At 43.8% G+C, this 25,888-nt stretch overlaps 2 protein-coding genes across 6 annotated transcripts in view; one reads left to right on the top strand and one right to left on the bottom strand.

Annotated features, from left to right (window-relative positions):
* The window catches only part of ANGPT2 (angiopoietin 2), a 54,887-nt gene extending 50,724 nt beyond the window's left edge, over window positions 1–4,163 (bottom strand). Inside the window, exon 1 of one of the 2 annotated variants that reach the window (XM_045810846.2) lies at window positions 3,356–4,163. In XM_045810846.2, the coding sequence (XP_045666802.2) occupies window positions 3,356–3,640 (285 nt within the window). In that variant the 5' untranslated portion in view covers window positions 3,641–4,163. The remainder of the gene's footprint in view (window positions 1–3,355) is intronic. The other variant, XM_045810847.2, reaches the window with a different exon arrangement.
* MCPH1 (microcephalin 1) overlaps window positions 1–25,888 on the top strand; it is a 242,014-nt gene that overhangs the window by 164,358 nt on the left and 51,768 nt on the right. The gene's annotated exons all lie outside the window — the stretch shown is intronic.

Below are 25,888 nucleotides of genomic sequence, written 5' to 3'. Positions count from 1 at the left end.
GATGGGGGGCTGGTGGTCTGAGTGCACCTGAGCCTCTCACCATCAGTTTTTCCCATTGACAGCAATTTTGTTTTTAGCAGCAAAAGTGCATTGTCCCCTATGCATCCACTGAAGAATAGTAGTACCTCCTACCTTATTAAAAGCATATATTATTATTAGTTTTAGAGAAAGAAAAGAATCTAGATTCAGGTTTATAGTGCCTACCCTGTACTTCTTTCATTAAAAAAAAAAAAAGAGGAAATGTTTACATCAATTTAATAGGCATTAGCTTTATTTTTCAAAACATTCTGTTTTAAAGCACAATAGGCTTTGCAGTTGTTTATAAATTTGAGGTATTCATCAGTGTGAAATAATTGTTTATTTCCTTTCCCTATTTCCTCTTATCGGAAAAAAAAATACATTTGGTCTCCAGGCAAGATAAAATCCACTTTGCTAAGTTATTTGTCAGTTTTTATAGTGAGTTTAGTATCACTGGGGTAGAGGTTTAGAATAGTTGCAGGATTAGCAAGGGGATGTGACATATAATTTTTTTTAGGTCATCATGGTGTATTTGGTAAACTGTCATGCATTTGTCTTTTCCTTGTTTAACCACTGAGCAGAGAGCGAGCCCTCCCTGCATGGCTCCATTCATATTCCTCTGCACTCATTCAGAAGTCTGACACCTCCTTTGCCTGCCAGATTAAAGGGGCAGTGTGGTATCTCTTGATGTGTACAAAACACCTTTCTTAGTCCAAGCTCTGTAGGCAGTGCTAGCCACTCGGGAGATGACCTGCTAGTCATCTGCCCTGAAATTCACCAGAACGTGGTCTTATTTTCCTTCTTAACAAGCTTTCTTAAAATCTTACAGGTTTCCCACCCTGCCACCCCCCACAGACCCCTCTAATTTTTGGTGTTGATCAGAGAGAGAGAGGAAATATGAAAACATTAAAAAAAAAAAAAACAGCCCTAAAGAAAGGGAAATACGAGAAACAACGAAAAACACAGACTTGCACTTTTTCTCTCTGGGCTAGTCTAGGAATACGTGTTAGATTGTGATGTTGAACCTTTAATCCTGTGGCTTATCTATCATTCCATTATATATTATTTTCTCCCTTATGAGAAACACAGTGTTTATTATCACAGGTGACAAAGCACAGCAATAAAAAACAAGCAGAGAGGTTACATTTAACCACTTGAAACAGGTTTCATATTTGCTTTTTTGGCTTTCATTCCCAAATGAGGAGCCTGTGAACAGAGTGAACGAACACAGACTTTCTCAGGTGCACATCACCCAGGTAGGCCCGGTGGACAGGTGCTGCTGAGCCGATGAACAGATAAACATGACGTCACTGTTGGTGATCATTTAGTGAGATAAAGAATCTAGAAATGCCATTGTGCCCCTTTTCAAATATTTACTAATTGAACCAGGAAAGGAAAAAATGTTGGTCTCTTCGTGTAGAATTTCTTGTCCCTTTCCTTCTTTAAACAGTGTCTCAAAGATCCAAGAGAAGGGGGTTGTTTATCTAAGAAAGAAATATGAGCCTTGACTATGGAGTTTTTCAGGTATACTTACTGTGAGCGTCATTGAGCAAATGCAATTCAGTAATCTTGCATTTGGCAGAACACTCTTTAGGGTTTCTTGACTGTTTATTTCAAAAGAGGATTTACCAGTCGGGCAGAGGAGGGTGTTTACTACGTATGATGTATGTTCCGTCTCTCGCCGCGGCTATTAGCCTGGCGTGGCCACAGTGCATGCAGGCGGGGGCGGTTCAGCGAGAGCAGGACAATTTAGAAAGAAATACGACGTCAGAGTGAGCAGGCATTTAGCATGCAGTCTGTCTTCCAAGTATTTGAACCTGTGTTGCTGCCTGTTTTTAAAGTACATCTGTGAATGAACAGCTTCTTTTTATGTGCATGTATGAATTATTGAAGATTTTAAAAGCGCGCACCGTAGGGACCTTCTTAGGAAAAGAGGAAAACCTGGGAGAGAATTTGCCCAGAAGGGCCAGTGCCTTCAAAGATAATAAGTAATGAGTTGTGTATTAGACAGCAGGTCTTTCTGATAAGTGTGTGTTGTTTTCTGTGTCTGCATTGAAGTGACCGCTCTGCTTGTGGTGGACGCAGTGCTGAGGGCACTCATTCATTCCGGCTTAGACTCAAGTAATAACTTGCTCGTTTCCTCTCTGAAGGTAGGACAGCTAATGAGAAACACAGATTCGGAGCCAAGATCTATTCTAAGATTAAGATAAAGTATCCTAACAGAAAGTTTATGGGGAAATGAAAGGCTGAGAATTCTTAAGGGGCAAGGTCTTGAATGAAGTGAATTAGCTTGGTAAATAGTACCGTCTCTACTGTGTAAGCACCGTGATGTACTGTCATTATAATATTTAATGATTAATCTATTGACATAATTTGTTTAAGCTTCCTTTAAATACATATATAGTCCATATCAAGAAAAATTTCAGGGTGACTTTGGGTTTTGTAGAAATAGCCCCCACACGTACATGAGGAAAATGGTTACTCGTGAAAGAAAAACCGAGCTTTCAATATCCTGTTTGGGTTAAAGTCTCTATGAAATGTCTGTGAAACTGTATCACTGTAGCCCTGAGAACATGACCATCTTGTCACAGCAGAGCTGCGGCGAAATGCCCTGCGCACCGGTCCCACGTGGGGTGACCTTTACAGCCTGAGGCTCCCGCTGAGGGGCTGGGTGCCGGACATGCCCTCAGACGCTTGCGAAACTCACCCCATTTACAAAACGACAAACCCTTCAGGGTAAAGCCCTCAGGTTCTGAGAAACATAAGGTCTGCTTTATTAAATTTCCTTTCATTTACCAAGAGTCGCAGTCTATTTTAGTAAATAAATTCAGGAAATTGGTAAAGCACTTTACTCCATCCGTTATGTCTCAGTAATTAGCATGATTGTCACGTTTTTCCTGGCTTCTGGCTCCGGCACCGCAGTTGCTTACAGCTCCCCCCCTGCACCCCCCACCCCCGCCCCGCCGCCTGTAACCAGTTTATAACATCCCTGGTAATGGGTGTTACTGAATTTAAACCACTTACACAAACAACACAGCCTACACGTTTTGCAGAGAAGTGCACTTTCTCTACTTTATTAAATAAAGATTCTGAACTCGGGAGATCTCTTTCTCTATGGATTCTGGCATTGTTCTCCAATAATCCTTTTCGCTTCCCACCCAGGACTACTGGGAGAGCATAAAAGAATAAAACAATAAAAGAAATGATAATTCATTCAAAGGTATTAGCCACCGTCTCTCTCCTGGGCTCATTGCCTTTTGGGGAGGGGGGGGTGTTAAAACCAAGCTGATCTTATTAGCTTTAACTGTTCACCAAGTAAAAATGATTTTTTTCCTACCTTCATTAGCCACTGAGTGTTGTTTTCCATGATGTTCTCCAGCACTTGCAGCCTCTGCACCGAGTCATCGTAATCTAGTGGTGCGTCCCTCTGCACGGCATTGGGCACGTAGGAGCTAGAAGAGCGACAGTTGTCTGTCTCTGGCAGGAGGAAAGTGTAGCTGCAGGCTCCGTGCTGAACCTGATACTGTCTTCTCCCGATGCTGTCCATGCTTTTCCGAAAGTTGTTATAGGCTGCGGCTAGGACAAGATCACAGCTCAAAGTAAAGAAAACAATCTGCCACATTCTTTCTTTCTTTTGGTAATAAACCAGCAGCTTAGCAAACTCGAAGGCACATGGGAATCCCGGTCCTAAGCTGCCCTCTCAGATGCGGGGCTCTGCGGCCATGGTTTAAGGACCATCAGTGGGAGTCTCTTCCCTCTTTTTCCCGCAGGAACTTGATCGTTAATGCTGTCTTCCCTCCGGTGGGTCGGTCCTGCAGTGAACTGTCAGATGGCAGTAGGAAGAATAACCCTGCTCACTCCTGAGGGCTGTATTCTCTTTACAGACCAGCGTTAATGCTGCTTTGTTTCTCTTCCCCCAGATTCCTCGGTGTCAGGATCCGAATCAATCACTTTCCTTTCCTTATATGATAAGTTGATAAGAGTAGCCAGACATGTGTAGCAAGCCGCTCCGCCCTCCTGGCGTGTCTGTTATCTTCCTGTAGGGGGGTCACTAGCCAGGCAACAGGAAAAATCCGAGCATGGTGTGTGGTGTTCAACCAGGGCTATATGCTGCAGAAACCCTCTGGGAAAAATCGATGGGCTACAGGACCCCTGAGTGTGTCAGAGGCACCACCCTAATTGAGCATTTCCTAGAGAGAGCAGCGGGTCTCATGTGTGAGACTGAGCTCACAGTGCTTAGCTGGTAAAATATCTGGGCTAATAACTTTAAAGTACAATGAAAGTTCCTGTTTTTTCCTTTAGGAATAAAAATACTACAAATATGTCAGGACTTTGGTTTATTTTTGTTATTACAAACAAAAAGGAAGAAGTCGTCCCCTTGTAAACTCTCTGTCTTTTCATAAGGAAAATAGTTTTCTTGGTATTTCTTGATTTTTGAACTATTTGCTACATACACAAAGTTTTCACTTTAAAAGCATCGGATAGGAACATCGCACTTTATTAAATCGTGCTGGGAAAACCAGTTTCTGAGCTCTGACGCTTCATCTTTTAAACAAAATATCCACTTCAATATTCAAAGCAAAATATACTGGCCAGATTAATGGTCCATCAAGTTATAATACACAGAGAAATCAGAATTTAAATAAGAGGCTGGTGAGACAGAAGCACAAATATTTTCTGGTTTAGATCAGGATTTGCTCAAATCCCATCCTTTTGTAATTTTTTTCCCCAGGATCAGTTAAATCAGGCACATCACCTCTGCTCTACTGTCCTTATCTGTAAAATTCCAGGGTTGCATTAACTCCCAAGGTTTTTCTATTTCAATTCTACAGCTCTGTCAGTCTCCTGGGTGACTTCCTTTCATAACTAAAATGTAATACTTGAGGGATTAACAGTATGCTAACCAGCCAGAGTGTGCATGGGGAAAGCCTTGGAATCTTCGCCACGGTCTGTTTGCATCTTGGTGCACAGGCTCTGTTCTTCCTGGTCAGTGGAAGTATATCTGCACCCTGACTTGACGAACCCCTCTACGCATGAAAGTCAGAGTCAGTCCAAAACATGCACGAGCAGCTCGCAGAGCATTCCAGAACTATGATTTTAATTCTTGGGTGCTCGTGGAATTTGTGTAGTGAATTCTATTTTCCCGGAACTTGTGTTTTCAAGAGACCTAATTAGACCTTTAAAAACATCCCTCCTCTGCGTGGGCTGGCTCCCAGGTTACTTCTAGAGCCGGGGTTCTTAACCTTAGCTCCACAGACAGAATTCAAGGGGTCCAGGAAACTTGATGGCAAAAAATATGTCTTCCTTCTTCACCAAACTATAACTGAAACATAGCCTCTCCTTTAACTATGGATTGGTCAGAAGCAACAGTGGTCAGTATCTGGCTTTTTCATCAGTAGAAATTGTAGTCGATCTTGTTACAGTGTCTCAAGCTGGCACTGGCACTCACCACTACATTGTCATCAGACTCACCCCCGAATCTTGTTACTTAATGTCCAAATAAAGTAGCACATGTCATTTTCTGAGAAGGTGTTCGTAGACTTGGCCAGATGTCCAGAGGGTTCTGTCACTTGGGAAGGCTAGAACTTGTGCTCTGGGAGGGTCCTAGAGCAGAAGCCATTGTTTGATGCCACCATGATTCTGGCACATGGTTTCTGCTGAAGGAGGAAATAAAGAAAACGCACCCATTCACAGTCTTAACTGTAGGGGGAGCATGTAGGCTCTGAAGACATGCCCTGTGTTTGGAGATTCTCTAAGACCTGAAGCAAATGCTAACTTCTAAGCCTCAGCTCACTTGAAAAGCACAATGATCCTTTCTCTGTAGTGCCTTCTAGGATTGAAATGATACAGACTAGTCATGTCCGAATATTCCTTTCTTTGTCAGTACTTTCAGTATTGCAACTATGTTATTATGCTCTGAGTGTGAAGCAGACACGTAAGGTACACACTCTTTGTTCTAAGGGTATTCCCCATTTGAAAAATCATTCATCTGCCTTCCAGGCAAGGGAGGTGGTTTTAAAAAGTAGCTGCAGAAAGAGGTTGTATGGCAAGTACTTCCAGTCTGCTGGTTTGTGTCAGACCCTCTGCTGGGTACTGGGGATGGATAATAACGTGCTGGCGCTTCAGACGAGAATGAGGGAGAAACCCGTAAACTAACAGGGTGCGGTGAGAGGAGGGCTTGGGGGAACATCCAGAAGGGAGATGCTGCTCTTGGGGCCCTGACCCCATCGGCGGTGGCATGGATACTTTCTCATCTGTCCCTTCAAGGTCGGAGCGTGCCCGAGCATCTCTTCGTAGGTTCCTAAATGGAAATTATTAGAGTTAATTATTAGAGAGTTGTGAGGAAAGCTCTGCTTACACCAGGGGATGGCGAACTATTTCTGCAAAGGGTCAGATGGTCAGATAGCTTAATATTGGAGGCTCTGCGGGCCATCCCGTCTCTGTCATAGCTACTCAACCCTGCCATAGTACCATAACAGTGGCCGTAGACAGTCCATCGACGGGGGAGGGTGACTGTGTTCCAGCCAAGCTTTATTTGTGGACCCCGAAATGTGACTTGCAATGACTTACAGATGTAAAAATCATTCTTAGCTCCCCAGCCATTTAAAACAGGCCATGAGCTGCCGTTTGCTGGCTCCTGAGTTAGAACCCAGCAGACTCAGCTGGGGTGGGGATGTGACACAGGGACTGAGGCCACTGTAAATGCACAGCCAATGTACACAGGCAACTCTCCCACGTCTCAGATCGTGGCATGTCTTCGTAAAGAATTGAGAAGCATGGGACTAGCCAGGAATAAGGGACTTGCGAAAGGGGCAGGAAACTTTGACCAAAAAGAAAGCACCACTTTGAAGCTGGATCTGAAATGCAAGGCCAGGAAGGCGTGCTTGGAAACCCGACTCTGGTGTAAAGCAGATGTCACGCTTGTGCAGGGCCTACCATAGGCAACACACCAGAACCAGAACGGTGGGGACGTTCTCGGTGTCGGAGCTGCACTTGGAACTGTAAGAGTCTATCACTGAGCAACTGAGGAGAGGAGCTACAAGGCCCCTGCAGTGACTTAGGGGAGCCAGTAGGAGGCCCTAGAAGGAAGAGGCAGATCTGGGTGGGGAGCCTCATGACAGGAGCAGCAGCTAACCCTCCTGCCCTCAGCCACAGATAGGCCCACTGTAGTGGTTCTTTGGCAGCTGTGTGACCACTCCTGTCCCAGCGCCCGGGGCGGGGGGGGGGGGGGGGGCAGGCTAAGCCCAGCCCAGATCCCCCTCCACCCTGAACAAGGCTTGACTCTGCTTCTCAGAACTGTTGTTAACTGTTCATCTTCAAAGAGAATCCTGAGTTTTCTTCAGTGCCCTGCCGATGGGATAGCAAAGGCCGATGAAGCTATGAAATGAGAAATATTATTACAGCCTTCCCAAAAGCCGCCTTCCTGCCCAACCATTTTTTTTCCTAACGGTTCTGCCGGACAGCTGTGCCTGGTATTATTTATTTTCTTAATAATGTTTGTTTTCTCCCCCATACTGTATGTCATCAGCTGAGATTTTGGAGGCTCCTGATTTTTTCTGTAGAGCTGTCTCAAGTTCTCCTTGCATTTTACTCTATAACAAGGGAAATTGTGTTTGATAGCCCTAAAAAGACCACGTTTACCTATTGCTGAAAGAAGGTCAGCATGACAAAGAGCTCTGACCCTGCTTCAGTCTGGTCTGTGGAACAAAAGCTCTAATGTGTGGGAAATGCCAGAGGATCTCCCATTGTTTGTGGCCTCCCTTTCCCCTCCCGAAATGTAGGTCCGTGTAGATGGAGATCCACTTCTGTCTGGATCAGGGAATCTGACCTACCACAATCTTCCAGAGGCCCCAGGTCACCCAGAGCCATCTCAGAAGCTCCCAGACATTACGCTCTATTTGAATGGTGTCTCAGCAACCCCGAAACCAAAAAAAAGGATACCAGCTGTGGAACAGCGCCAAGTGGGGCAGCCCCCAAACAGTGGATTGCCAAGCAGAATTTTCGAGTTGGCCCGTGTGAGCTCTGCTGTTGTAGAGAGAGCCAGTTTAATAATCAGGATTCAACTGGATGGTTAAATTGTTGGACAAATGAAGGGATGGTAGTGGGACCGACTATTCTGGGGGGGGGGGGTGTAGCTTTCTGAACTGTTAAAATCCCAGGAGGTGAACCTGGCAGATGTCTGCTCTGAGAAGCCCACCCCTGATTGAAAACGCATGGAAAGTACTCAGGTACTAAGAGGCACATGGATCTCCCACATCTACTGAACCTTTGAGCCCAAGGCTTCGGCCTTCCTGTCTGTCCAGAACCTCCAGAGCCCTCTCGTGCCAGCTCTGCTCACCACCACCCAGAGCAGAACACTGTCATCCCAGCACTGCCTGCCTGCCTCAGGCACGGAGACTGGGGCAAGCTCACTTGGCCAGCGTGGCCTTAATTTTTGGAAAGTGCTATGTTGCTATAGGAGGGACTTGCAGAACTGAAATACCCTAATAAATGAAGCTGGGGACACTCTGTTTCAATTTTTGGCCATTTGTAGGCAGACAGGCACACTCAGGACACTCAGGCGCCTGCCTGGCTTGCCGGAGCCAGAGGGCCTTGGAGATATTTGTCCATCGCCCTCCCTCTCCCTGGCTTTTTAAAAATTGGCCAAATAAAATCAGTCAACGTGTTTATGTACAATTTAATGTTCAGTGCACAGAGAAAACCATTAGAAAGTTCAGCAGACTTAAAATGGTTGTTAGAGAAAGTTATTTTTGCTACTTTTATTTCCAAATTGTGTATAGTAATGAATGAGAACTAAAGATGAAGCCACGACTGGGAGGAAGGAAGGGAGGGAGAGAGGGAAGGAAGGAAATCAGCATTTCAGCTTTCCAAAAGCAGGCTCCCTCTGTAGTGATTTCTTTATAAGTTTCACAGAAGATGTCTATTTCTACTCGATGTCGATATGTTGAATTGAACCTTATGTACAGGTGGAATCTAGAGCCATTTGCAAAAACATTGGTGATGCCCCCCCGCCCCCCATCACTAATCATGTTGAACAACCAGTAAATCTTGAACCCGACAGGTGAAAGATAATTCCCAGCCATGAGATTTGGGGGGAAAAAATGCCATAGAAAAGGCCCCTTCAAGTTACCATAAGGACAGAAGGAAAAGAAAAAAAAGGAAGTGTGACTATGAACACACACACACACACACACACACACACACACACACACCCATATCCCCTTGGAAGATAAGTCTTGCCACCACGATAGATATGGAAATCAAGGCTCAGTGAAGTGGGATGATAAGGATCCCATCAGCCCAGTGTGTCTCTGGGCCTCTCTTCTCCATTAACGGTGATGAATTTTAGGAGAATTTAAAGCAATGATTTTTTACCCTGATTTTAGCATGGCAAAGCTTTAACGTCTTTGGAGGGCCATTTCATCCTGGCGGTCACCCCGGTGCAGCCCAGATACACACCCCAAGTGACGGACTCACACACCCCAAGTGACGGACTCCATCTCACTGCCAGAGACTTCCTGTAGCCTTTGGTCATCTCGAGCTGGAACCCCTGGGTCATGTGTGGAACCCCCCCCCCCCCGGTGCCCACTTCAGTATCCTGGACCTCTGGTGTCTGTGAGCAGGGAAAGTCATCTCAGAAGTGCACACGTCATTGCAGACTTAAAATCCAATTGTGTGAACTGGCTTAGCATAGACTCTCTGGAAATCCCTCCGATTCTCTCACTGCATTAGTTAAGCTTTATATATACATTCTCACCACCTTCTCAATTTCCTGGCTTTACCAACTGTTTTTCTCCTCTCTTTGCCTCTTCAGTTTCATCGGATGTCGATAGCTAGAAGGGGATGATTTACCTTGTAGAATACACACGGTTCTGAAATGAGGTATGATGCCTCGTTTAGCACAATTTCCTGTCCAATTAAACATAGATAGCATGTGACATAACGTAGCTGGCCCATTGTATTTAGAGAACAAATTAAATGCCTCCCGCTTAGAATGGGGGCCCTGGCTCCGTAGACTTCACCGTTGTGGAAGGTGAGGAAACATATATTTTGTTAAAACAAGATTCTGCCTGCCAGTGGAGGAGAAAAAGCCCTTTGCCAGATGTGTTTTCAGGCAATTTCCTTTCCTGGGAAACAGCCACTTCCCCTGCATTACCAGACCTGTTTTCATTCGGAGACCAGACGGAGTAAGTGCTAGGACCAAAGGGCAGAGGCCCAGATAGCATCAGCCGTATCTGTGACAATGATCTGTCTTCTTGCAGCCACCTCACTTCTGCTTGACAGAGGGAGGGCCACAGAGGCTCTTGGGGAGAGAGTTACACCGATGGAAAAATCAGACTTAATCATAGGAGATTTTTCTCCGGTGGCTGTCGTTCTTAGCTTATTAGCTCAATTAAAAAGGTACCAAATACTCATTCCTTCTGGCTTATTGGAGTATTTGCTATGAAATGCTGTCTGAAAGACATTTCGAGAGGACAGATCGTTTTTTAAAGAAACTTAAAAGATTCTGAAATTTTTATAGTCGCCCCTGCCGTGAACCAGCATAGCATCTGCTAAAGAATGCTTGCGTTTTAAAGCCACATTGTCTATTATAGGTATCTTTAAAGATTGAAGAGAAAAAGCTTTTTATTTATTAGAAACTTGGAAAATATCCAAGTAACTATTTTTTTTAAGATTTCATCATAAATTCCCTGAATTTTTAGGAATATTTTAGTTTATGTAATTCTTCTGTTATATAAAGTTATCTCCAATGCTGTTTGATTTTAAAATATTTTCATTCTCTAATATTTTTATGGAGTATTTTATCTTCTCATCAAAAAAAAAAAAAAGGCCCAAAAGGTCAAGATACAAGTCAAAACTTTAAAAAGTCAGTGGATGGAATTATAAAACAACAGATGAGTGCATTAGCCTGATAATATTTTTGCCAGTAATTCTATGTCCTGTTTTCTCCCCATAGGAAAAAAAATGCTAAACATTTTCTTTCAGTTGATTGATGTCAATGATTACTGTTATACCCATGACCAATATAAAGTGAATAGACTCTTTCCTTTGACTAACACATGGTTCATGAGACATTTTGAGGTGGACTTATAATTTTTATATTAAATGGTCCTAGATTTATTTAAACAAGATTTTAGAGAATTCAAAGTCTTTGCTCATGGGAAATGTGCCCAGTCTCTTTGTCATAACCATTCTACTAAAGGACTATATAAATTTCTCTCAGAATGAATTTTCCTTTGAAAGTGGCTTAATGCCATCTTGATTAATCTTTGTTTAATCTAAATTTATAAAATTTTTATCTTAATTATGAGAAACCTTTTAAAATAAGAGATAAAAATGTCATATGTGCTATTTACGTGAAGATATATTATCTCTCTTGGTTATAGGTTAACATAAATAAATTTGCTTATGTCAAAGTAGTAAAAAAAAAAAAAGCACATGACCCCCTTTTGGTATTCCTGTCTGCCTGACTGACTTGATATAAAAAAATCTTCCTGTGGGAAATTAGGCTTGATTATGGAGTTATAAGTATAAAAACTCATTTTTGAAGAATTATATATAGTTTCTAAGGAGTTACATTAAAAATATAACAAATAGTTATGCATAAAAGGAAGTGATGTTTGCATTCAAGCGTATAAAAATAACTCCATGCCATTCTTGTTCCTTGGTCGACTTAAGGATGGTTGTCAACTGATGATTGAAGTCTCTCCTAATAATATGATATGTATATGCTCCACTTTTTGTCTTAAACCCTAGCTCAATGTCTTTGGTGCTCTATTAATATTAAACTATACTTCCCAAAATGTTTTATTTCAAGGAAAGTGTCTAAATTCAAGGAAAGACTGATACAAAAGAAAAAAAAATGACAGGAAGTAAATTGTACGAAGCCTGTAAAGAGAGGACATTTATAGCAGCATTAACATACCTAGTTCCTGGCATCTGTTTCCCTCAAGGGAAAAAAAAAAAAAAAAAAAAAAAAAATATATATATATATATATATATATACACACACACACACACACACACACACATATGGTTATATATATATGGTTATATATATATATATATATATATATATATATATGGTTATATATATATATATATATATATATGGTTTATAAAAGTCCTAACACTCTTCTAGTAGAATACCTATAGGAAAAGAAATCCGACATACTTCCCCCCAAAATCCTGATGCATATTTCAGTGATCTTTTTTATTTATAGGTCAAAAAGTCTTGCTTGACTCAATAAAAATTAAGACGGAAACCTGCTAGAGATGGTACCTACATGGGAATACAAAGACCATGTCTACTGGTAGTACTCACCTGCCCCCTCTGCTGGCCTCATGACAGATAACAGGCAAGACCATCTGTGTTTTATTACAGTCCCTAATAGACATGACATGAATTTAGGGCATAAATCAATAACAGTTAATATACAACCTGGAATGCGTTCATTGTAGTTTGAATGCAAGAGAACAGCACACCACACCTACTCACGCGTGTGTGTGTGTCTGTCGTGTGCATGCACACACAGGGTGAAAAATATTTCTCAGCATCTGTTTACCACGCGCTGAGCTAGAAGCTGTTTTAATATCGTCTGTGACCAGGTTCCTATCCCAATGAGTCAGCTTGTGCCATAGTCACAGTCAAACACTAGAGTTCTGTGCTGTGTCTGAGGGCTGAGTTTAGAGACGTGACCCTTGCAGCAGTTTTTGTGCAGTCCGCTGAGGTAGGTCCACATTCCGTCATGCAGGGACGGTGCCTTGACACCCGCCCCGGCAGCTCTGGATAGTTCCGAGCCGGAGCACTGTACGGGAAGGCTCCTGAACAGAGATGTGGTCTGAGTCAACAATCAAGAATACTTTCAGTGATTGTCTAGATCCGAGTGTCTCACTGACTTAAAAAAGAATCTCGTGGGCACCTGGGTCACTCGGTCGGTCAAGCATCTGCCTTCGGCTCAAGTCATGATCCCAGGGTCCTGGGAACGAGTCCTGCATCATGCTCCCTGCCCAGTGGAGAGCCTGCTTCTCCCTCTGCCTCTGCCTGTCGCTCCCCCTGCTTGTGCTCTGTCAGATAAATAAAATAAAATCTTAAAAAAAAAAAAAAAAAAGAATCTTGTCCCTCCTCCTAAATAGAGACCAAAAGTGAAAGGAATGACATTCCAAGGCGAGAAAGAGCATGTGCGGTGAGTAGCAGACCCCAGAACTGAAGAGGAATTAATGTGACTCAGCAGAGTGCAGGGAAGGTGTGAACCCGGAGACCCCACCCAGAACCAGCTCTTGAGGAGTTGGGCTCAGGCATTTGGACTTTGCTCTGGCCAAAGGTGGAGCCAAGGGAGGGTTTTCCGGAGGGAGTAGACTGGTCTGATTTTGAAAAGCCCCTGCAGTGCCGCGTGGAGGAGAGGCTGGAAGAGATGGGATGAGAAACTGCAGAGCCAAGCAGCTCAGATGTTTCGGAGCCTGAACCAGAACATCACCATGGAGCTCGAGGAGGCTTAAAGAGGGACAGTCGGTCGGACTTCCAGACTAATGGGCTGTGGGAATTCCAGGAATGGGACTGGTTTGCTATTTGTGTTGACTCTTCCACTTAAAACAACTAAAGGTGCTGCGTAAAGTAATCTAAAGACCATTGAAAGGGCATCGGCAAAATGACAAGATAATAGAAAATATCAGGCCCAAATTTAAGTGGAGCCACAAATCGAGGAAGTCAAGTGGAATATTCCACAGATTTGCCCTCAAAACATTTGGCAAATGGCAAACCGGAGCCTCCCTTTGCAAGGCCCAGCAGGTGGGGCGAGGACACAAAGGCTCCACCAGTGGAGAGTTTGAGAGGCACCCCCTCCGTGAAGGTGGGCCCCAGAGAACTCTACCTGCAGTGCCCGGAGCAGAAGGGAACTTGTCTGTGCTACCTGACATTAAACAGAAAGGGGGAGCCCATCCCTGAAGATCATAACCGCAGGAGTGCCCTTTTTAGTTTTACAGAGCCAATTAGGTAGTTGGAAAAAAACTCAGGTCATGCTGCATTTTTCTAAAGTGGTCCAAGGCTAGTGCCATCCACCCCTCCCTACTACTCCCCTCGCCAACAGTTTTGTAGCAAAAGTGAATCCTTTCCAAAATAAAGCACCTTCACAGGACGCCTGGGTGGCTCAGTCAGGTAAGTATCTGTCTTCGGCTCAGGTCATGATCCTGGGGTCCTGGGATCAAGTCCCGCATCAGGCTCCCTGCTCAGCGGGGAGCCTGCTTCTCTCTCTCCTTTACTTGTGCTCTGTCACTATCTCTGTCTTGCTTTCTCTCAAATAAATAAACAAAATCTTTTAAAAATGTACCTTCATCAACTCTCAAAGAATTCTTACAGGTAATTTCCCAAAGAAAATGAGTAACTCACAAGAATAAATGAACATGTAAACAAACATAGTCTCATTAGCAAAAGTCTGCAGAAAGAAGAAATGGCCAAAGCCGACTGGCAAGAACTTTATAAATGGAACTTATCAGCCAGATTTCATGAAATAACCATCCGTACTGGATTAGTTTCTTCAGGCTGCCATAACAACGTGCCACAAACCGGGGAACCTAAGATAGCAGGAAGGTATTGTCTCATAGTCCTGGAAGCTAGAAGTGTGGAAAGCAGGTGTTGGCACATTCCCTCTGAAGCCTGTGTGGGAACCCTTCCTTGCCTCTGTGTAGCTTCTGGGAGTTTGCTCATGGTCCCTGGCATTCCTTCAGTCACAACCACATAGCCCCATTCTCTGCCTTGGTCATCACATGTCACTCTCCTGTGTCTTTACATGCCTCTCTGCCTGTGACAGCACCAGTCATACTGGATTAGAGACCCACCCTACTCCATTATGACCTCAGCTTAACTAGTTCCATCCATAACAATCCTGTTTCCAAAGAAGGCCACATTTGGAGGTTAAGATTGATATCTCAGGGGAGGGGGGCACAGTTCAACTTACCATGCTTAAAGGTATAACACTTTGAAAACACCTAAAAGGTCATAACACTAAAGAAGAAAAAAGCTGGTAGGCTTAAAAAGAAAACCTAATGAAATAAAAAAAATGCAATACCTGAAATTCATTAAGATCAAAAAGATTGGATGCATCTAAAGATCTAAAGAGAGGCTCACTGAGTTGAAAGATAAGTCAGAGGAATTCATCCGAGAGTCCAGTACGGAGAGACAAGGAGGCGGGCTCTGGGAACAAAGGCGAGGGACCTGAAGGGTGGAATTTCAGGAGGAGAGAAGAGAGAGAACAGGGCAGGCAGTTTTGCAGATTTTCCCAAAACAATGAAGGACAGCAAGCTACAGATTCAAAAACCCCAATGAATGACCAACAGGATAATAACAAGACTGGATAACGGAGTGAGAGGGAAGAGTCAAGAGTAATGGCAGCTGGCTGGACAGTGACCCAGGGGAGCCCAGGGGGAAAGGAAGGCAGGGGAGGTGATGAACGCGCCTGTGTGCACGTTCAGTTGTAATGGGCCAAGAAATACCCAGGCAGAGTTTTCCTGTTGACTCTGTGGGTCTGCAGCTCAAGAGACTGACTTGAGCTGGAAGCGGTAAAGACCTATTTTTGTGATCAATATCAGTGCCAGTCTTGTTAAGTAACTTAGTATTTAATAGCATAGGAAAGTAATGAAAAACAACAGCTATGTGAATTGCATAAATCTTAACAATGTCGGTTTTCCTAGATAAAGCGAAATAGCGGAGTGTTGTCATCAGTCTTGACCCTTGACCACAATCCACTGGTGCAAGTTCTGTGGATTCTGGCATAGTGTCCTATTCTCTAGATTTCTGCTCTAGAGGAGAGGGCGAGTAAAGAAGGAAGACCCAGGCTGGTCTGTAAAAAGTTACTTCGTAGTGTTTATGAGATGCCGCAAGTGATTGAAAATAAAATCTGCAAGATATAATTAGTAGCAAGGTAACTTTTTATAAGTTTGTCATTTCTTTGAGGGCCTTTGCTATGGTCGAATAGGGTCCCCTAAAAATTCACACACTGAAGTCCTAACCCGCAGTACCTCAGAATCAGGCCTTTTTGGAAATAGGATCATTGGTAATAGAATTAGTTACACTTCATGTTAGTTAAATTACATTAGTGACTCCACTCTGTAGAAGGGTGGCCCTAATCTAATATGACCTGATGTCCTTATAAAAAGGGGCGATTTGGACACAGACACACACACACACACACACACACACACACACACAGAGGGAGGACACTGTGTGAAGATGAAGGCTGAGGTCAGGCTGATGCTTCTGCAAGCCAAGAACCACCAAAGAGCACCAGAAATGACCAGAATCTAGGAGAGACCTGGAACACATTCTGCCTCACAGCCTCAGAAGGAACCAGCCAGTGGACACTCTTCTCCTAGACCTCCAGCCTCCCGAGCTGTGACAGAAGACATTTTAGCTGTTGGAGCCACTGGGTGTGTGGCACCTTGTTACAGCTGTGCCAGCAAACTAATACAGCTTCCCCCCAAATTAGCATTAGCATTAGCAAAGGTATTCAAATGTGTTGCTGCCTTGCAACCTCCCCCAAACAGTCCCTGTTTAGCTGTGTGCTTGCTAGCTACACATACTCTGCCCTTCCTATTCAAGACATGTTTAGCCCTTCTTTTGCACAACTGCTGTAAGCCAAAGGGCTTGCATGTGGTTATCTTCCATGATAATATGTTTCCCTGCTTTAAGGGCAGAATGATGTTCAGAGTGCCCCCGAACTACAGTGCTGTGTTAGGTTTAGTAAGTGACGGAACCCAGTACTGTAATATTATAACCCTGTCCGTTTTCAGTCGTTTCCTCTTATTCAGTTCAACAAATGAAAGACGTTGTAGTTGATGAAGAAGAAATGCAAATCAAGGAATTATCAGTAAGAAGGTCCCAAGTGATCCAGAGCCTAATTAACCCAGTGTCTGTGTCTTACACCTGCCTCCAAAGTAGCTCCTAGAAGAGTCAGACCACATTGGGCATCACAGAGAACAAATTCTCCTTGCGTGCGTGTCCTCCCGTGAGATAGCAGAATAGCTCCTCTATTTCTGAATTGGAAATGGGGGCTTTTCCTGCCTTACCCACCCACTAGGATCAGAAGTGGTCTCTCCTTTGACGAACAGCTAAAAATACCACCCTGGCATTGTTTCCCAGACGCTCGACTGCCCTGGTAAACATTTGGACCATGATCTTTGAGAAGAATAAGTTTGATCCACTCTGAAGGCTCATGGGAGAGGGAAACGGGTGGAAATTCTTTCTGGAACTGGTATTTCTAGGAAAACACTCAGCCAGAACTTGCAGCTGTTCGCTATCCAATATCAATTCTAAACAACATTTTAGTTGGCAAAAGAAAAGTGAGAAAACAATAAGGCTTGAAGCCTAAAACTTTGGGAAACCCCTTTCCATAATGTGCTTATTTAGGGCTCAAAAATATGCCTGTTTTCAGAACACAAGAGCTAATATCCAACTTCTCTAGGCCTGTTTTTTCTTTTTCTTTTTTTTTTTTTAGGATATACTTAAAACATTTTAATAATTAAAAGAGTAAAACACTTGTTGACCATTTTTTCTAAACATAATCTAAACCTCACTATGTAATCGGCTTTTTTCTCCTTTTTCAGAATAGACGATTTCATTACTACCAAAATGCCAGTAGATTATAGAGAACACAGAATAGAATCAAATATAAGTTGGTGAACAATCAAAATTCTGCATGCAGGATGTGTATTTGGACGTCTGTAACCCAGGGATGGTATCTCACCATTTCAAAAACTTGGTCACCCACACAGGAGAGTTCAGGGTAAGCAGAGCCATCGGAAAGCTTCTCGGTGAGAAATGGGCTCATTCAGGGCCTGAGCAGATGCACCGCTTCTCAGAAGAAGCCGGCAGATCAACGCGAAAGATAAATGATGCCTTGTATGATTCAGACTCGAATGCTGGGCCCAGCAGTGCTCACTCTCACTCCTACAAAATAGGTTAAATGTTGGGAATGGAGTTTGGCTTCTCTAGCCCACAGGCTTGATTACTCCTAGAGTTGTGTCACAGGGCAGAGTGCCTGGGTTTTATGCAGAAATAGCCGGAGATCCTAGCAGTGGGCCAGTGCTCCAAGAGCAAACATAGCGCCTGGGTCCTCGGGTCTGGACGTTTCAAGCCATCATGGAATTCCAAGGCTCTAGTGGCCTGAGCGTGTCTCAGAACACTGGGAACTGCCCCAGATGGGGCTACCTGCAATGGTAGGAGAGCCTCTCTCGTTCCCTTCAGACCCACCTGACATCTGCCTCTTCCTTCTCAGCCTCTACTCTTCCCACCTGTTACTTGAAAACAGTTGTGACAGGGTTATCTGGAGAATTCGGTGACATTGGCAAAGTATTGGGCGTAATATCTGGTACATAGGTTACTGCCCTTCCTCGGTCCCCTCCTCCCTGTGACTGATGATCAAAGAAAGATTGCTTCATTGAATGAGATTTTAGATCATCTCCTGGGGAAATAACTGAGAGCCGCCGTCCACCCACTGGATCTAACTGTAGATGTCAAACACCATCAGTCCTCACGCTGTCAGCGCTGACGTGTCACCCTCTGATTAAGCCCTCTCAGTAAGTAAAACGTTCTTCTGGGGCTTCTTTATGAAAAGTGCTGTGCATATGATTAACAGGTAGAGTTTTGGACATTTTGGCCATACTTTTGTTGTGATTGCAGTCTTGAAATTGACCCTGTAATTTAATGCTTGATTGTATATGCCAAGCGGTTTGCAAATTATCCTGAAAAAATAAGATAATGAGATGGTTTTAGAAAAATAAGACAAATAATCAAGGGGCATCAACAACTCTTTATGTCCCCAAGGCAGCTGTCACCAGCAGTCATAGCCAGGGTCCTTAGTTATCTAAGTGAGGGAAACTGATGCTTTCTGATTCATGTAGAAATGGAATTGATTGAAAGGGTATCGGGTAGTTCAGAAAATGACAATGATGCTACATAGCCAAAGCCGCATTCATAATTCCCACACAAAACTGACCTGGTGAGATGTTACTTTCCTCAACCCCAACCAGCAGGAGCCAGATTTGCAGCCAGCACCACCAAAGTTGGCCAACCCCGCCAAAGAGCGTTGCCCCATTCCTGCTTCTTTTGGTCACTAGGGTCAGATTTTAGCTCCTAGGTTACCCGTGCCCTAGCAGCCAAGTGATCTGGGAGAGTGAGAATCTGGCATTTTCAGACTCCATGGTGGGAAAGCGGCTCTGCGTCCCACCTGGACCCATGAGGTGGGGATTGTTTCAGCAAACAATTGTCACTCAAATGCCAGCCAACCACTGACAGAGGTCTCCCTCTCCTACTGAAATCATGTGACATTTGCCAATACTTCTCTTCCTAAGTTGACTATAATTCAAACATTAACAGGTATTAAGTCAAATGTTAGCACTTTCTTGATCCAGCCTGTGGCCCTTTATCATATTAAACGAAAAGGACGTCAGAGTTGGAGAGAGACTTAGGAAGAGTGTTCATTCACAGACGAGGAAGCAAGGTTGTGGGACGGCCAGGTGACTTCCCAGGGGCCACGGTGCTATGTAGCATATCGTGTGAACACATCTTCTGGTTCTTATTCCTACGGGTATATACTGTACACTTGTAATACTTTTGTACATTGAGTGCGTTTGACTCACAGACACTAAGTGTAGTTGACCTTTGGAACAACGGTGGTTGGAACTCTGCAAGTCCACTCATATGTGGATTTTATTTCGACAAGTACCATATGATAAATGTATTTTCTCTTCGTTATGATTTTCTTAATAACATTTTCTTTTCTTTTCTCTAGCTTACTTTATTGTAAGAACACGGTATATAATACATATACATATATAATACATATAACATACAACATACGTATTATATATTAATATATATTATATAATATATATTATATATAATAACATATATATTATATATTAATCACCTGCTTACATTATCAGCAAGGCTTCTGGTTGGCAGCAGCCTATTAATCGAGTTTTTGGAGAATTAAAACTTGTATGTGGATTTTGAATGCACAGGGGTCGGTGCTCCTAACGCTCTCATTGTTCGGGTTCAGCCATGTATTTCTTTTTTAATGGGGGATGGATTTGGATTTGCTGCTAGTTTCTACTTGTTATTCTGAAATTTGATGCCCTTGCACTGTTTGTAACTGTGGAACTTCACATGTGAATATCACCGAGAAGGGCACATGTTAGGGATAAAAGCAGTCATCCCGTCCTTCCCTTGTTTTTCTTTTTGATCATTAGCATGTAACTTAAACATCAGGATCTCATGTGACAACAGAACAGTATCTTCTGATGGTTCTTACTAGACATTCTTACAAGAAAGTTAGTTATGTGAAGAAAACACCCCACATTATGTGTTGTTCATGTTTACTATCTGATTTTCAATAGTTTTGGATAAATTTTAAATTATGTTGGAACTTTTCTAAACTGGGCAGCATTGGCTGTGATGGGATTCCTGCCCACGCTGGGTAGCCGTCTGCCCCGGGCTCAGCGATTGGTGGGGTGGGAAGGTGTGGTGCAAAGGGCGGCTAAGTGGGAGCTAGGGGCGCAGGTTCAGATGGCCCCACCATCCCTTCTGATGGCAGCATGACGGCCATACGTTACTGTGTATGTGAAGCACTTGGGATAATGCTTTGCCTGTCTTAACGGTCTCTGTAGATGCTCACTGTTACAGTGGTTAATCAGCCCCTTCACTCCCATTCGCCCTTTCCAGCCGCATAATGACTCCTCAAGGTAGGAGATTCAGGCTCACAGTTGAGGAAACTGAAATCCAGTGACGTGAACTGACCTTGCAGAGCAAGAATCCAAACCCAAGCCTGATTCCAGAGCAAATAACCAATCCGTCTAAGTATTTACTTCCTTACCCTCAGGTGCTCACACCTGGATTACTCATAATCCTTGATTCAAGACATGCCGTCTTTACTGCTCCACGCATGGCCTTCTTTTATCATTAGATTCTTTTTATCTGTTAGTCTCTTAATACTCAAATTTATTAAATAACTACTCTGAACTTACCACTCAGCACAGGGACTAGAGCACTGACGCCTGGCCCCCGTCTCTGTGTCCTGTGCTGCTCACGGCCCTCCCCCATCCAAGGACACTGTTGTCCTTGGGGTCCTTCCACAGTCTGGCTCTGTTCCAGCCGTCTACCTCTCTGCTTTGTCCCCATCACAAACACAGTGTTTCTCAGAAAGCATGGCACTTCCCATCTCCGTGGCATTTGTTTCTCCTGGTCTTTCTTAGAGTCTTTGGCCGACATGAGGTTCTCTGTTTCCAAAGCCTCCCCCATCCCTTAAGGTTCTACTTTTTTTTCCATAAAATGATTTTCCGTGAAGTTTTCTCTGAGGGCCACGATCCTTGAGGAGAAGTCTCTTTCTGCGCTTTACTCTCTAGGCATTCAGATATCCATCAGATTGAAATTGGGCCATTGGCCCATGATCACTGTGTTCTGGAGTAAACGAAAACTCCTTCAGTGAAATGTCACTTTTCATCTTGCCTAGCATGGTGTCTTGCTGAATATTAGGTACCCAGCAGTTTTTGTAAGCATGATGCAAGGAGAAAGAACTGAGACCAGTAACTGAGTGCATATCCCATGAAAGAGTCCTTAGATGTTATGAATATATACAAACACACAGATATTTATTAAACACATTCCGTGTACCTGCAAGGCACTGGTTCTGTAGCAGTGAGTAAGACGTATAAAACCCCTACTGTCATGGGACATGCATGTTGTTTTAGCGCAAGAGATATGCACACACGCATTATATATATGAATTTAATAAATGATAAGTATATAAACTTAAATATGTAAGTAAATACGAATTTTACATATTGTCAGGAATGAGAAGTGCTTACAAAATGAAGCCGGCTAAAGGAACAAAAAATGTCGCAGGTAGGAGCTGGTGTATGTAGTGTGATCCGTCCCTCAGATACGATGCCTGGATGAAGGGCAGGAGTGAGGTAGACGGAGCGTTCTCAGGAGGGAAACCTGTAAGTCCTGTAAGGGAGGAGCAGAAAGCTAGGAAGGAGCGAGGTGGGAATGAGGGAGAAATCAAGCTTTTGAGGGGCAACGATCATTTTTGCATTTTATAGATAGCCCTAGAGTTATTATCTTAGGTGGGTTACTCTATAGAAAAGGCCCATGGGCTAACCTGACCCCAAAAAGGTGGCTGCACGCAGCGTCATTGTCTTGGAGGCCCTTTTTTCCAGGTTGTTATTGGGGTGGGTTGACTGGTTGGTTGGATGGCTGGTTGGTTTTTAGCATCATCATCTTTGGCACTTCGCTAAATTTTGAGTTTTTGTCCTAAATTTTGAGTTTTTACTACTTCCAGGTGGGTAGACTTTGTTTTGGTGGCTCTTTCAAGGTTTATTATATATACTTCACTAGACCTTGAAATTCCCACCAGTCTGACGGGTGCTTTGGTCATTCGGCAAGACTTGGTGTCTATAGCACTGGGTCTGATCCCCTTGAAACCTTCCGACATTCCTGCCACCATCGCTTCTCAGACACTCTAGCTAATTCCCAGATTTGTCTGTAATTGAAACCAACATATTCGTAGATCAATTTTTATAGTAAAAAATTGCAAATTGAATTGAGAATCAGTACACACTGTAAAACTAATACTACAGAATTGGAATATCGGGGAGGAAGGACCTTTCAAGTTCATCTGAGATGTGAATCTTTTCTCTTCCTACTGTTTGTATTCCTACCACAATCTAGGATTTAGTAAACCATAAAACAGAAGTCAGAGCAAACAGAATCCCCCACAAAAATATTTCAACAGATTTAGAAGGAGACGTAGCAGATGGAGGTTATTGTTAAAAGTCTTACCAGACTAATCCTTTTTTATTATAATCTCTCTGTATTCCCGTCCTTTTGCATGCGTGTCCTGACACGTTCCCCATCTGCAATAACTTACCACCAGAACACAGCCCGTCCCAGGCCACGCTCTTTCAGACCATTGTAACCCAGGGTTATCTTACAAAACATCTCTCCGTGTTGGCCACAGCATCACTTAATCTTTTCCAAAATTTGACAATACGCAAAGTAGTTTGTAGTGACGTTTTAAAGTGACCTTACAATAAAATTTTCCTGTCCTGCTGGCATTTTCCAAACACAGTGATATCCTGACAAGATACTGCCATTCTGGGGAGCCCTTGCTGTAAACACAGTTCTGCTGAGCAGGTTGGGTCAGCCATGCTCCCCAGTTACACAGTTACCGCCTATTTGATGAACAGATAGCAAAATGGAGACAATTTCAGAAGTTCCCAAGAATCTAAAAGTTCAAATAAAAATATAAGGAACTTTTTGAGTCTATCTGGCAAATCTGATTTATGGGGCCACAGGCATCAATAGATAAAACCCCTCCCCCACCCCGTTGCCACCCCATTTCCAGCATTCTTGGAAGCACAAGAGGAACAGCATTTCGTGAAAATAAACTGTCCTCCAGCAGGTCAGTTTCGAGTACTGGAGGTAAAACTCGATTTCTCTAGTATTTTCAGACTAATAAGCCTTCTCTCTGGGTTCTGTATTTTCCTATGGCAAATAAATGGCTTATCAGCAAGACAAAGAAAGCTCTTGTCCATGACTGGGAGTGCACAGGGCAAGGTGGTGCGGGTCTCAGGGGCGCAGACCCAGGGTAAGCTGCAGCGTGAGTGACATGCGAGGCAGGGGCTGTGTCCACCCACAGCAGTGTGTCCTGCAATTGTCCCGTGAGTTTCCTGTTTAAATGAGACCGTTTGGGTGAACGCTACCAGGAAGTCGAATCTGCCTGTGGTCACCACAGCTGGAAGCGTGACCCAGCACAGCCACAGCTGTCCCAGAGCCTCTCCCCTGGACGCTGGCTCGTCCTAGCGCCAGGCTGCAGCGCCAGCGCCTCTGACCACCCGTCTTCCACCTCAGTGACTTTTCACATGAGTAAGTCACCTGAATGGGGTGCTCTGGTAGCATTTCCTGCCCCTCCCCCCAGGTTCGCGTTTCTGAATGTCGTAAAATAAAAGAATGCAGTAATTTCTTTTCTTTTATTGAAATTTAGTTGTGACAGTGGGCATCACTTTCACCTCATGCATCTAGTCTGGGTTCCCATGCACACTCGACTGTCCCCCCTCTGTATTGCCCAGTAAAAAACAGAGAAATTACATTTAGCGCTGTTTTCTCCTCTTTTATAAAACAGAGCCCAGGAGCCGAACACCTTGGTCTATAGTTTATTTTTTATGACCAATTATGTCATGGGACTGCAGAGCAGATTTTGGAGGGGGGGAAAAGAAGCAGTACCTTCAGTATCCATAACATAAAAGCTGGCCAGCAGTGAGGTAAAGGCATGAGGTTTCTATTGCACGTCTTTATGTCAAGACAAGTTCACCTGTAGCATTAACTCTAAAAGTCTTCCTCAAAACAAACAAAGGCATCCTTTTCTTAAAAACAAGTGGTTGGGCAATAATGTAACTAAATTTCTCAAGCCACTCCGAGAAGAGAGTTTGTCTAGCCCAAATATTCTCCCTGCTCTCTCCGTGTCTTTGAAGGGGGGATCCCAGGGCTGCCGTTTACCACTGGGGTGTCCTTGCTAGAACCCTCCCAGCCTGCATGCTCTTCACTATAAATGATGTCCATGTGCAGAGCCCACAGGATTCAGTCCTCATGCATCATTTATCTCATGCAGAACAAGCCCACCACCCATTCAGCAGTTACCGAGCATCCGCCAATAGGCCGGTCACTGACTTTACACATATTCGGGGATTTCTGGCCAAGGGAACAAAATAAAGTCCAGCGTCGTATAGGAAGCCACGAGTCCTGCATTATGGATCAAAGGACAGGGATACATCTGGTAACGGGAGGGGGGACTCTGAGCCGCAGAGCAGCCCCCGGCTGTGGGCGGCGGGGCTGTTGCAGACCAGCGTGCAAGTGTTAGTGCGATGAATTGGCAGGACTGCTCAGGATGCGTGGAAGGGATGAGAGACTTGGAAGCATGCCTTCTGAATGTCGCGGGTGGCTTTGGCCAAAGTAGCACACCTTGTTTCTCACACCAACCTCCTGTAACAGAGGCATTCTGACCTGAAATCCCTTGTGATGATTTGACTCTGACAGAAATATTCCCACTGACAAAGGGAGGGCCAGGGGAGCAGCCCTTCTCGGTGGGGAGCCCTGGGACCACCAGTTTTCCATTCTTGGACTCCCAGACTTTTCATTCCAGGCTGGGGGCATCTGTTTCAGGTTCTCAGTGTTGGCAATGGCCACTGATTTTTGTTGTCCGTAGTGTGTATTCATTTGGTAGGAGCAGGCTTGCCCGTCTCTGGTGGTGGTCTGAATTATATAGACCAGAAGTCTGTACAATGCCGCTTTCATTTGTAAAAATAAGTTGAAAGGAAAAATGACTCACTGGAGTTTGGCAAATACAGAGTGCTCTGAACTGACTTGTAACTCAGTCACGTTGAACTCCAGCTCTACTTTGCTATCACAAGATCTACTTCTGGTTTAGATTTTGTTTGTTGTTTGTTTCAGCTCATGATTTTTTTTTTTTCTCCCAGCCTTACTGAGGTATGATTTCCATGCAATGAAATTCACCACTTTCTGTGCATAGTTGGATGGCTTTTGGCAACTGTATGCAATTCTGTGTTCACCACTACACTCAAGCTACAGAACATTATTCGTTTCTCGTCTGGAGATTGGTGGACATTTGGATTGTTTCTATTCTTGATTGTTATGAATCTGATGACGATTTTTGGCATGTATTTGTATACAGTTACACATCACTTGGTAATTTTTCAGGAGAACAGCGATCTTGGGGCCCAGTTGGTTTATTATGGTCTTAAAAGTTCGCAGTAAGGTTGCAGCCCAGAACTTCTAAGTAAGAATGCATACTTACTTGCA

This window comes from Ursus americanus, chromosome 27 (genome assembly GCF_024610735.1).
Source record: "Ursus americanus isolate L20-20 chromosome 27, mUrsAme1.1.p, whole genome shotgun sequence".
Taxonomy (NCBI): domain Eukaryota; kingdom Metazoa; phylum Chordata; class Mammalia; order Carnivora; family Ursidae; genus Ursus; species Ursus americanus.
This window is presented reverse-complemented; position numbering and strand designations above follow the sequence as displayed.